The 14,086-nt window shown below is 28.7% G+C and overlaps 1 protein-coding gene across 1 annotated transcript; it reads right to left on the minus strand.

Moving 5' to 3' along the window:
* Positions 1–213: 213 nt before the first annotated feature.
* LOC112282139 (uncharacterized) lies at positions 214–3,356 on the minus strand. Its single transcript, XM_024519426.3, has 5 exons — positions 2,948–3,356; positions 1,620–1,885; positions 1,162–1,388; positions 903–1,003; positions 214–692 (listed from the first exon to the last, which is right to left on the minus strand). Exons 1-5 carry the CDS (start codon positions 3,003–3,005, stop codon positions 568–570), a joined length of 777 nt encoding a protein of 258 aa, XP_024375194.1. The 5' UTR covers positions 3,006–3,356; the 3' UTR covers positions 214–567.
* Positions 3,357–14,086: the final 10,730 nt, after the last annotated feature.

The raw sequence follows: 14,086 nt of genomic DNA on the forward strand, positions 1-14,086 counted from the left end.
GCACTAACACACATCTCGTTCACATCATCTGTGGAACGACAACCCATTATCGTGACATACTTCTTCTGTTGTATCTGACGTTGTAAATTACAATGAAATATTCGTCAGGCTGCTAAAATTTGTTTTGGATTCAGTGCATCTACTATTAGAATGTCACATTAGATCACTGCGAGTAGAGAATACTGTCGAATCGTGATCGAATAGGGAGATTGCTAAGATTGAAAGTACACCTAGTCAACTATATCAAATTGCGGGTTAAAAAAAAGGTTACAAGCTCAGCATCAACAACAAGATCCTTGATCATATGTAGCGTATAGAGAATAATAGATGGAACATCGCACCTTCCTGTGACTAAAAAACCATAAGGAACCACACAAAACTACTATTTCCACCACTCTGCATAATACCTTTAAGTGGGAATCAAAACGATCACTGACAGGCATCATTCGTGAAATCTCTCGTCATAGTCGTCTTAAGCACATCTGGATAAGATGATAAAGGGCGAAACCCGAGGTGTCCCCACCACATGGTATGACTATGCCAAATTAAGCTTTGGAGCGAAGTGACTTATGCTTCTTGAGGTCGATCTAGTGTTCCTGACTGACGAGTAATAGGCTCTAGTGACTCCAAAGGATTTCCTCCAGGTTGTGGCCCCACCGCTGTTGATGATGTATCCATGAACAAAAGGCGTCCTGAATGACAACAACGCAAAAAGTAACTTGTCAGAGAAAAAAGTAAGACATAAGAACAAATTACGTTAACATCGTAAAAGAAACGTATGGCTTAACAAGCCTTAAGCAACCCATGCGAGTTTTTTGCAGTTGCTCAAATTCCCATCCTTAACAATATAATATTAACAAATAACACGAGGAACTAAACACAAATATATAACATGGATGTACCATTTTGGCGTACTGCAATCTCTCGAATACGCTTCACTTTCTGCGTATTGGGGTCGTTGTAAATTCTCGTCTCAATGTTGCCTTCCACATACACCTGTGACCTAATAAGATCAAAAAATCGATATCAAAATCCACTTTCTTTTAGTTGCTATGAACACTTGATAAGGCCAGAACAAGAAACGCGGTTCCAACACTGGTACTAACTCATTTATCTCAAAACGAGTCTCATGAACCAACAGGGAACTTGGAAGCAACGTACCCCTGTTTCATAGAACGCAGGATGAGATGCCCTATATGTTCCTGATAAACAGCCACTCTATGCCACTGCATATTGCTCCGCTCTGCAAACTCTTCAAGAGTCTCCCCATCAAACATTCTACGATTGAGGTGCATTCCTCCAGTACCTACAGAGAAAATGGTGACTGCTCGTCCACTCTTCAGGACTTTTTGACTGGGAGCTTGACCAACCTCTCCCAAGAGTATGGCCTATGTTTAGTGACAAAACAAAACGCATAGTTAACGTAGATACCCATGAACTTAAAGATTTATCACAAAATTTCAGATCATGAAAAGCTGTCTTAAAGATATTTTTAGAAACTCTCGGTATGCTACTGAAAATCTTAAGAAGTGCCATCTCTTTCGAGACTTTTACAGAAAATACTCAATTAAGCATACAGATCCCGCTTCCAAAAGCATTCGATCTGGTGGTTACAATACCTTGTAGACACCACGAGGCTGGTAGGTGCGGCCAGATGAATAATTGTCATAGTGTTGACTTGCTGGTTGATTGCATTGATCTCCACCACCAGGAGAGACGGAGGACATTGGTGAAAAAGTTTCAGGAGTAGTATCTGATGAACTGTGATTTAACTCTAAGCCTTGTGTGTTCAGCTCTGACACGGAATCTTGAGAAGAATCATTAAAACCTTGCGTGCTACAATATTTGGTTTTAATAGAGGTAGCCTCCAATGTCCTTAACCTCCCTGCAGGCAGAAATCGACGAACTAAACCATGAGATATACCAGAGTTAAGCAACCTTGAAAGCTACCATGTTGAAAGCATCGGTATTCATCAGAGCATCAAACAAAAAATGTAGCAGTGTTTAAATATTAATACTCGATTAGCATGGAGCTCTTTGCTCTCAACTACAAAATATCAAGCTATATCACCAAATCAAGATCGTCATTCCGAAAATTATGATTCAATCAATCGATAGACACGAAATCACCTTAACATATGATTTCCTGAACAAAAAAAGAAAAAAAAGGAAAAAAGAAAAGAAAAAGCGTAAGTTAAATAAACAATTCTAATCAGACCAAAAAGTCTATGAGATCGTTAGCCATACAACTTACTCCTTGACCAACAAATCCTAACATATTTCGCGGATCAAAGACCACTCCTAGAGCTTCTGCGGTACAGAATAGCGAAAACAAGCACAAAAATGTACCCACAATCCTCCGCTAACGACTCTCAAAGAACTGCAATAGAAAAATTCTCTTACAATTGCGCATCTATGCCACTTCCTACATCGAATTCTACCAACCCCTTCAATGTTGAATGTTACAGGGCAGCCCATGCTTTAACGGCACACGAGCGCATGCTTTACAGAACATAGAGCATGCACAATGAAAGAGAATCTTAGAAACAATTGCTCGTCGAACCCACGGATCCGAGATGCATCAGTTCCATAACTAAAATGCGAATGAGAAATTTTTACTTAGTCCAATAACTAAAACCATCCTCGAACGCCCTCAATTTCTCGCATGCATAATGATCAAGGTGACAATACAAACTGAAAATAAAAAGAGGCCGCATGCACCTACTTGTGCATCTCCCGATCTTCAAATAATGAAATAATCACAACATTCAAAATCACAACAGAGTGGACACCAGTAATTATCAAATCCAATAATGCCACACCAACAACTACACTGAAAGCAGGTTTAGAACGAAGGACTTCACATGCACGTAGACAGCATTCAGACACATCAGTGAAGCATAATCAAAATGCGAAGGATTCAAATCAACCCTCAGACGCGACGCACCTCCTGCACCAAACGAGAAAAGCTTCCTCGCTACCGCACGCGACAGCTGAGAAGCCATATCTCCCGAAACCTCAACGCAGCCCCTCTTCCTCCACAACGAAAATTTTCTAACCGGCGACTCAACACAGGAGAAAAACAAGCGAAGGACCCACTCCTCGACTTCCTTCTCACCCAATGTGCATCGCTCTTGCACAAACCACAGTCTCTTTGACAGAGACCAACAAGAGGGAAGAAGGCTGCATGCTATGACGATTCACTGGCCGCCTCTACGAATGTGCGAAGGCAGAGAGAGCGAAGCAAGAGTGACGAGGAACCAGGCGACATCTCCTTGGGTCAATCCAGCAACTCATAGATTCACTGCTGCGTTGGAGTACAAGGGGATGCTGAGCAACGACCCGAGGACAGCGGGGTCTCTCAAAGGGTAAACGTATTAGGGTTTAGGGTTTATGTAGACACAAGTTCTCTGGAACTTGCAACAGGGCGCAGCAGAGTCATGCCCCAGCGTTTCTCGGTATTCGGCACCGCTTTCCTCTCCTGCTTCGCTGCACTCCTTCGGAGCCTGTCCGCGCAGTCACTGCGATGCCGATTGCGCCATGACCATGAGCCTAAAGCTTTCCGACCTGGGACTACCGTCTTTCGTACGACGGATGTTCTTTAAAAGTTTTCATGATCCTAGAATTCAGATTTTCTCGTTCTAAATTTGGATTGATCATGATATTTGTTACAACATTTGTAATTGTGTAAACACCTATGAATCAAATTAAGAACTTGTAAATATCAAGTATAACCTTACTAATAGAAACTTTCCGACGTCAGCACTTCGGCGATGAAGCATTGCTGCTTCTGAAACAGACCTCCGTTCTCCACTCGGTGTTGAAACCCTAATTCATTCGTTTGGCCATCATGCAAGAGAGCTTCAAAAATGCTTATTGCTTGAGGTTATCAATGCTGAGTTTTTAGTAGAGGAATTAGAGTAAAAATAATTATTAGGAGAAAAATGTTGTGAGAAAGGAGAAGTCAATGGAAAAGCATGAATGTGAAATTCATTGCAATAAATAGTAGATGTATTTCATTGTAGAAGAAATCATTTCAAGGTGTGCTCTACCTTTTTTCTTTGACATTATGTAGTTAAAAAAGATTTGTAACAAAAGTTGTTCAATGAATTCATGTGTCACTACAAGTTTTGTTTACAACAATCATGATCAATTGTGGTATTGATTGTTATAAATTTTTGTAGTTGTGTTTCATGTGTGACTATGCTTCTTGTAATTGTTTTGACTAATAAATTATATAATGCTAAGATTGAGGTACTAAAGTTCTTGCACTTTGTATCAAGTTGGACATTGTAACTTGTATTGCATATATGTAAGGCAATGATTCTTTATTAAGATGTGTATTTTTGCTATTAAGGTTTGCCCAAGGTTAATTTGTAAATAAGCCTTAATTAAATTAAATATCATTTTGTATTATAAAATAATCTTTTGATAAAATAATCACATTTCAATTTTATCAATCTATTGTTTATAATGCACATGGATGCTTTTTGTATTTTACATCAATAATGAAATGACTCTAAGAGTTGATAAATTTGTATCTACATTATATTATTAACATACAAAAATTCACTGTTATAATATATACATAGTATGTACAATGTACAAAGATGATTTGATTTTTAGGACCATATTGTAATGAATATGAGAATAAATAGATTATTATTCATGATTTTTTTCTATATAAAATAGTTCTAATACTTTAATATTTGCAACTCACCTTAATCATATTTATATTACAACAATAATATGCAAAATTGTAAAAGACATATATAGTTATCTAAATTAAAAGAGTTAAATAGAAGTAAGTAGAAGTAAGAAAATTTGATGATATCTTATTAAAATGCTTCTTAGAAGCTTCTTAGATTCAAATTTGGTTTTATATGTATTTGTAGGTGATTAGTAGGTTGAAAACTTAGCCAATAAGTTGACTACATGTCATACATGTAGGAAACTTGTTTTGTAAGTTAGACAAGTGTTGAAGGTCTTATAAAACATTGCCACGTAGCTCCTACTTAGATAATATATATGGAGGTAAGAGTGAGGTCTTCTTTATTCTTATCAATGCCTTTCTTATTTTTAGTCTTATTTAAAAAAATTCTATTCTTCTTGTCTTTAGCAATAGCCACTCTATTTTTAATATCATACTATCTTTAGACACAAATCTACTCTTTTTTAATAATACAAGAATATATGAATGTTTTTATTGTTTTTGATCCATGTCCTTGACAATTTGATAAGATTACTAATTCTCTATTCTTGTTTTGTTTTAGAAGTAAATGGATTACCTCACTTCTTTTGTTGTGCTTTAAAGGTTGTGAACTACTTACTTTCAAACTAACATTTTTTTTTTAATATTAATTCTTTAAAAAAAAAAATTATCTTTCTTTGTAGAAATTTTTATTTGATATTAGAAATTTGTTGATTACCCTCCTCTACTTTGACTTGTAAATTTGTTATGGTTATTTGTTATAAAAATAAAAGAAAAAAAATTATAAATTCTATATTTTGTAGAAATGATAATAGATTTATAACTATTGTAGATATTCACGAGCTTGTTAATACTTCCAAGATAGAAATCTTACATATTTTTAGCTTTAATCATAGAAATAATATTCTTATAATTATGAAAAAAATCAAAAATAACGTCCAATGTCTACACGAAGAAGTTACGTGATTGGAAGAAGAAATTAAATCAACTTTACAATTAAATCCAAAAAGTCTTGCTACTATAAGTATAAAGAAGACAGAGATTAGTATGGTTGAGAAGTTTGTGTCTAAGACATGAATTTCAAAAAAACTAAAAGATTAATATATTCTTGTGCCATTCAAAAAGACTAGAAATTCACTCAAAGTTAGTGTAATACTAAATTAGAATGACTATTGTCAAAAACAAGAAAATTAAAAAAATCTTAAAATAAGACTAAAAACTAAAAAGATATTGATAAGAATAAAGAAGGCTTTATTCTTGCCTCTATATATACTATCTAATTAGAAGCTACATGGTAACTTACTATAGAATCTCCAACACATGTCAAACTTATAAGACAAGTTTTTTTTATGTATGCCACATAGTTAACTTGTTCTACAAGCTATTAACATATGTGATACATGACTAATTTGTTGGCCAAATTTCTAGCCTACCAAGTAACTATAAAAATTTATAAAATCAAATAAGCATCTATAAAGCTTCTTAAAAGATTTGCCACCAAAGAGTATAAAATCTATTAATATTTATCTTCTACCTAATACTTCTCATTTAGGTAAATATGTATATTTGTGACATCCCCCTCTCCTTCTAGAGACGAGTTCCATGAGGAACAATGACCATATGTTGAAGAAGTTTAAGATGTGGTATTGTTTGATAACATGAGTATATGGTGAAAAATAAAATGTGGATGTTATTATAAAAGAATCTAATAAAAAGATATAGTAGAAGAATAAGGATAAATGATAAAAAAGCAATAAAAAGTTGAAAGTTGCATATATGATTTTCTTATTTCATTTACTTTGATTTGAGGCTTTTATAAGTTTACAAATTTTAGGATTTTATGAGTTTTAAAGCTTGTTTATGGATAAAATTTTGGTAGTTTATTGTTGTGCTTGTAATAAATGTATACAAGAAATTTGAAGTTAATCAAGCAGTTAGATTGAAGCATATAAGGGTTTTTGTGGATTATGGTCTTAAACTTTGAAATGTAAGATTTGTGAATGATTTCAAGATTCTAGCAATATTTTCTAATTGGATTGAAGCAAAATTTGGTGAAAGAAATTAATACTTGAATATTTATACATAATCCAATATTTGGAGTAATTGAATAATTCAATAAGAAAAAGTTGGTGTTGAAAGATCAAAATTTTAATTGGAGAAGTAGAGCTACCAACAATAGAGAGGTTTTAGGAGATTTTTTTGTAATTGATAAATCTGATTCTTTTCAAATATTTTGTATTTATTAATTGCTTATTGATTGAAGTCTAAATAAAATTTTAAACAAGATATATGGTTCAATTAATATTTATTAAGGTTTCAAACAGTTAAAATAATTAATTAAAATTTACTTGGAATTTTTTTGGATTTATTTTGGATTTGATTAGAATTTAGGGCTTCATTAGAATTTGATTTAGGATTAAAATTTAAGATTTGATTAAGAATTATTTAGGATAGATTTAAGATATAAGATTTGATTAGGATTTAATAGGATTTAAAATTTTTTTAGGATTTGATTAAGATTTGTTTAAGATTTGATTATGATATGTCTAAAATTTGATTAGGATTTGATTAGTATATGATTAGAATTTGCCTAATATTTAATTATAATTTTACAAAAATTTGATCTAAGATTAGAATTTAGGACTTAATTAGGATTTTGTTAGGATTTGATTTAAGATTTGATTAAGATATGATTAAGATTTAGAATTTATCCAGGATTTGATTTAAGGTTTAGTTGAGGTTTAAGTTTTGTCTAAGATTTGGTTAGGATTTAAGGTTTAACTAGGATTTGATTAGGATTTGACCAAAATTTTATTAGAATTTGGTGTAGGATTAAGATTTAAGATTTGATTAGGATTTTATTAAGCTTTGAATAGGATTTATTTAAAATTTCATTAAAATTTATTAAAAATTACATTAAAATTTTATTAAAGTTCAATTAGAATTTTTATTTTTGATATTTTTTAAAAGTTTTTTTGATATTTTTTTTATAAATTCTTAAAATATTTTTTGGATTTAATTAAAGATTGAATAAAATTATTATAATTTAATTAGAATTTGTTTAAGATTCTATTAGAGTTGTTGGAATCATCTTGTTTCAAGTTTCATTTTTCCATCTACAATTAGGTGTCTAATCATTCTCAAGCAAAATTCATATCATACAAAATTGAAAAATTGTGTTTGTTACATACTTTGAACTTTGTTTTCTTTGAAGATGGTTGATAGGTTCTTTCAACCATCAATAGTATCCTGTATCAAAGCAAGAAAATTATCCTAATATTTGATCATTATTAAGGCCTTTGTAACTTCTTTCAAATAAAATAATTGAAACAATGTCAAAGGTGGTTTATACCTCTAATAATGTTAATAAGCATTAAGAGTCTCTTTCAAGGTTGTGATATCAAATACGTTATATTTTTTCATCTATTTGAGAAAAAACATGTTTTTTTTGAGAATCTTCATCTCTATTGCATCATGTTTAAGGTTTTGACAATTGTAATATCTTATCTAATAAATTAGCAAACAATAACTTTTGGATTTAATTTGTTAGTTTTTCGTTTTATATCTCTTTAGTGCTACAAATATACATAAATTACAAACAAAGATAGAATGTAGAATGTAATCTTTCTTAATAGCATTTCTTTTCTAACAAAGATTTGTTATTCTTCATTTTGATTTTGATCAATTTCATTTATTAAAAGCATCAACCTTCTTTCCTACTTTTACAAGATTTTTGGTTGGTTCCCATGTGCATTCACTAATATCATATCCTTGACAATGAACAAGATATTCTAACCTATTTTGGTGTCACCTTAAAGCTAAGACTTCTTTGATGTCATACTTTTAATTATTATTGACTTTTATAAGAGAAAATGGTATTTATTACCTTTCTAATATGTCTATTATCTTGTATGGCTAAAAAAGAGATATATGGAATACAAGATGGATCTTTATAGATTTTCATAAATGTAATCAATATGCAATTAGATTAATTTTTTATAAATAAAAAATGGCCTAAGTCTATGATAATCCAATTTATTATAAAAACAAATAATCTTGATATTACAATGGAACAACAATAGCTTATTGCCAACATGGAATTGAAGTTGTTTCTAAGGATAGGCATTTATATTGATCTTTTTGTTCTTGAGCTTCTTTTAGTTGTACCTTCATTGTTGCATGTAGCTTTGATAAACAATTTTTCAAATTTCTTACTATGGAATTATCAACTTTTAAAAATTTAAAAATATCCAGTCGTAAATGATAATCATAATTGATAAAAAAAGATATTTTTTAAATAAAATAATATATCATATTATTATAAGCATACTCTATCAATGATAAAAGTATTTTTCAATCATCTTGTTGGTAGTCGATAGTATATCTCAAATATTGCTCTAAAACTTGATTCACCTACTTTGTTTGGCTAGCAATTTGATAATAAAAAGTTGAAGATTATTTTATATCTATCCGTAGAATTTTAAAAAGAATTTTCTAAAATCTTAATACAAATTGAATCTCACTATTTGAAACAATATTCTTTAGTAATTCATAGTAGTAATAAATATTGTCAAAGAAAAGCTTAGTTGTTTCTTCACTTGTAATAGATTTTGTATATGATATAAAATATTCTATTTTGGTAAATTGATCTACTATCAAAAATATAGTCATAAAAATATGAAACTATAAGATCTATAATAGAGACTTTAGGAACAAAAAACTATGATTGTTTTGGAATATATAATGGCTAAAGAAATCCATAAGCATGATAATAAGGTGTTTTTAATCTTAAAAAAATATCATATGATTATATAAAGTCTTTAACAACCTTCCATATTTGAGACTGCCAAAAATCTTTGGATATTGCTCTAAAATCTTGTTGTATCCAAAATATTTGAATGTTGAAAAGTCATGACAAATTTGAATAATATGTAATTAAATTTCATCTTTTAGAACATATAAGAAATATTTAAAATAGAAAAGATTATGTTTAAATTTAAAATTAGAAGTATTATGAAACTTAGAAGAATTATTCTTGATATCATGATTAAAAAGATTAAAGGATATTCTTCATTGAACTTGTTTGAGAAATATCAATTTTATTGCTTAAATTTAAAAATTCTCTAACTTAAAAAAATATATATTCTTTATTTTTGAAAAGCTATATCTCCTTTTTAATACAAAATAAAAACCTCTAGAAAGAGAATCTAATAAACCTTCTTATTTTTTTAGTCAATAAATAAACTTAAAATCAAATCTAGATAAAAATATATTCTAATGGATTTAAAAAAAATTTAAAATATGTATTAACATAAAATACTTGAGACTCTTATAATCTATATATATAGTAATTAGATTGGAAGCACGTCTTAGATAATGATGTCATTTTAAAAATAAATCCATGATTGCAAGAAGTTTTTTATTACAGATCTCATAGTCAATCTCAACTACTTAAATTTTTTTGGAATAGAAAGCTATTGGATGGAGTTTGTCATTTTTTCTCATTTGTGACAATATTGCTCATAAAAAAAAATCCAATGCATTTTTTTCTATGAAAAATGTCCTAAAAAAATCAATTTGATAAAAGATTATTATAAAAATAAAAATTATATTCAAAACTTCAAAAGATGATTAAGTTTCTTTGCTCCACTTAATTTTGTCTTTATATATCAAACATATAAAAAGAGCTATAACTTGAAAAAAGTTCTTGATAAAGATTCAATAGTAATTAAAAAAATTCAAAAATACTAGATATCTCTTATTATTTTTGGGACCTTTTAATCCATGATAATTTAAACTTTCTTAGGATATATTATAAGGCCTTTATTAAAAATGATGTATTCTAAGAAATCAACTTAAGTAGAATAAAATATATATTTTTTTATTTTGGCATATAGGCTTATATCTCTAAGTTTTTTTAACACACTACAAACATAAAATTTTCACAAATTTATATTTATTATAATTATTATCTAGATAATATAAATAAGTAGAAGTAGATAAAAATAGATTAATTTTATAATACTTTCTAGAAAAGCTTCATGGAAGCTTTTTAGACGTTTTTTTTTGACTTTACATATGTTTGTAGTTGATTAGTAGTTTAGAAACTTGATCAACAAGCTAACCACATGTCACATGTATTGGTAGCTTATGGAACAAGCTAACTATGTGGCACCTATATAGAAAACTTGCTTTGCAAGTTAAGATATGTTGTCATATTGTGACACAATTATATGATGAAAATATGACTAAAAATATTTTTTAAATTAATAATCTATTATATTAGTTCAATAAAAATTCAAAATATTTTAATAAGGATTTTATAAAAGTTTCTTAACCTATTTTCTTATCTTAATAGTAAGTAGATAAAAGTTAATTAATGATTTATCTTCTAGGATATAGAAACTCTTTTATTGCCTTAGAAAGGCCATAAATTGTTAAAATCAAGGTAGAAGAGATAAATAGTTAGTATGGTTGATACTAAGGTCAAATTGAAGGTAGGATTGGGCTAAAAAATCCTTAGGATAGATTAGATTGATACTCAAGGGTCGATTGTTGGTGAGACATGGTCAAAATCAGATCTTTGGTCACTAAAATGACCGCCTAAGACAAATTAGGGATTCATTTGAAGATTTGAGATTAGAATTTGAGAGCTAGATTAAAGCCCTTTCTAAAGGCATAAGGATTATTTTTTAAGGATTTTTGAGAACTAGGCAATTATTATTCAAAGTCAAGGTTTGTATTGGTGATTTGGATTTTATATAATATATTTAAGGCTAGTAATTTATAGCTAGCTTGTGCAATTGGTGTAACATCTATGATTCAAAATTTAATAATATTTAGATTATTGGATGTGCTAAGAGTATAAAAAAGTTTGTGATAATCTAACGGTGTAGTTTAGAGATATCTGGGTTTTAGTACAAGAGGATTTTGAAAGTTGGCAGTTTGAGATTGGGTAGGATTTCTATGATATTTGGAGTTCTACTAGTCGGATCAAGGTGAAATTTAGCATACTGTTGAAGGACTTGAAGATCAAGTTGCATATCATTTTTGAATCAAAGTTGATGGTTGAAGAAGGAGAAATTACTGTTAGGACTTTTGCTTCACTTTTCAAGTCGACAACCAAGTAACGTTAGTAAATTTTTTGGAGGTTTTCTCACAATCTATAAATTGGATTGTTTGTGAAATATAACATTACCTTCTACAATTATGTGCAAGACAACACGTATTACGACAATGTATCATACAAAGTCAATATATTTTTGGAGGTCCTATAAAATATTGCTACAAAGATCCTATATATAGGAGACAAGAGTGAAGTCTTCTTCACTCTTATCAATTCTTTTTTTGTTTTTAGTGTAGATTTAAGAGTCTCTAATTTCTTTGTCTATTGATAATAGCCATTTTAGTTATAGAAATATATATATATATATATATATATATATATATATATATATATATTTCTATTTTTTACTTTATTTTTTATATGGATTTCATAAGTTTATGCATCTTCTTTTAGTTTATGTCCTTGACAGAAGTTTGTATTTTTTTGAATTCTTAGAGTAAATTAGAATTTTATTTAAATAATAAATGATGAAATTATCAAAAAAATTCTAAAAACATCATTCAATAGATATTGAAAAGTAATTAATGTATTTAAGAGTCTAAAATACATGATATTATATTTAAATTATCCATACCTAATTCAAAATGCAGTCTTCTATTTATTTTTTACTTTAATGCATACCAAATTGTATGCTCATCATAGATCTTTTTTAATTGAATTGCTCAAAAAATTGTGAAATCAAAATTAATAGATATCTATTCTTAATGGTGATCTTGTTGAACCATTGATAGTTCATATATATTCATGATGAACCATTTTTTTTACTTCTCGAATAAGATAGGAGTACCTAACAAAGATTTTAAATGACATAAGAAGTTCTTAGCCATATTTTTGTCAATGTATTATTTAAGTGCTCCAAAATTGTTATGCAATAAGCTTTAGATTTATCAAAATGGTGGTTGAGTTTCTTCTTGATGATCAATTAAATAATTTTATGAATGATGTTTTAAAAACATATCTGCATTTTTCTATTCAAAAACATTTTGATAATCTTAATACTTATTTAGAATGCTGATTATAGTCTTTTTACTATTAAAAATGAGTATGGCATATATGACAAAAGGTAATCCTTCTTTTGCAGCATACTTAGAAGCTCTTGTACTTATTAATAAGATTTTAGTTGCATTAGATTTATGGATTTTTATTTGACTAAGAGAATCTTAGATTAAAATATAAAAAAAATCAAGGTTATAAGAAATCTAATCTATTTGAGGGTTATAATTTTTTAGCAACAATAATCCTAAAATGACTAAATTGGAGGGAGATTTAATCACATTATATATTATTAAGCTATTATGACCAATAGTTGTTACATCTATATGAACAATTTTATAAATGATATGTCTAAAAGATAGCAAATAACCATCTATTACTTCTACATTTATGGATTTGATTTTTTTGACTTAGAATATATATATATATATATATATATATATATATATATATATAATCTTTGTTTATAAATCAAACTAAGACTTTTGTAATCTAACAAGGCATAGACTTTGTGATTTTTTAGTTTTAAATAAACTTCTACTATAAAGCAAGGTGACAAATCTAAAGAAAGAATAATACCTTTAATAGGTGTTATATTAGATTTTAAGTGCATGATATCTATTCTAGCTGGAATAATTGGATTTTCAACACATTATCTTTTTTAGCAACCATAATCTTTATTTTATAATTCTGTTGTTTTTTTAGACATTATTGAATAGTGTGTTTAGATTCTCCTCAATACAAGCACAAATCTTCTTAATAGCATGGAATATTTTTTATTTAATAAGAAACTTGAAATGTAACATGTCAATTAACATATGTTTTAACTTTGAAGAATAAGCTTATGTGAATTTAGAAGCAATTGCCACAACTTAACTTATGTCTCTCAAATCAAATCTTCATTCTTGCTATATTTCAAAAAATCAATTGTTGTATGGAATGGCTTGAGCAATAAAGTATTTTAATGAGTTTTTTCTTAGCATTGTGAATAATAAATCCTTAATATTATCTTTTAATTCATATCAACATTCATTGATAATAGCTTTTTCATTCCAATCTATGTTGTAAGTAAGTTTTTAAAATTCAATTGCATATATAGTAGCTAAACATGATTCTTATTGTAAAGATACAAGTTTTGTTTCTATTATCTTTTTTGATCATTTTTTTTAATGTGGTCGTAAATATTTTAATAAATAAATTTAAATTATAGAATAATTGTGAATCCTTTTATATTAAAGGTACAAATAAAGAAAGAT

The sequence above is a fragment of the Physcomitrium patens genome, chromosome 5 (genome assembly GCF_059467195.1).
Source record: "Physcomitrium patens ecotype Gransden chromosome 5, ASM5946719v1, whole genome shotgun sequence".
Taxonomy (NCBI): domain Eukaryota; kingdom Viridiplantae; phylum Streptophyta; class Bryopsida; order Funariales; family Funariaceae; genus Physcomitrium; species Physcomitrium patens.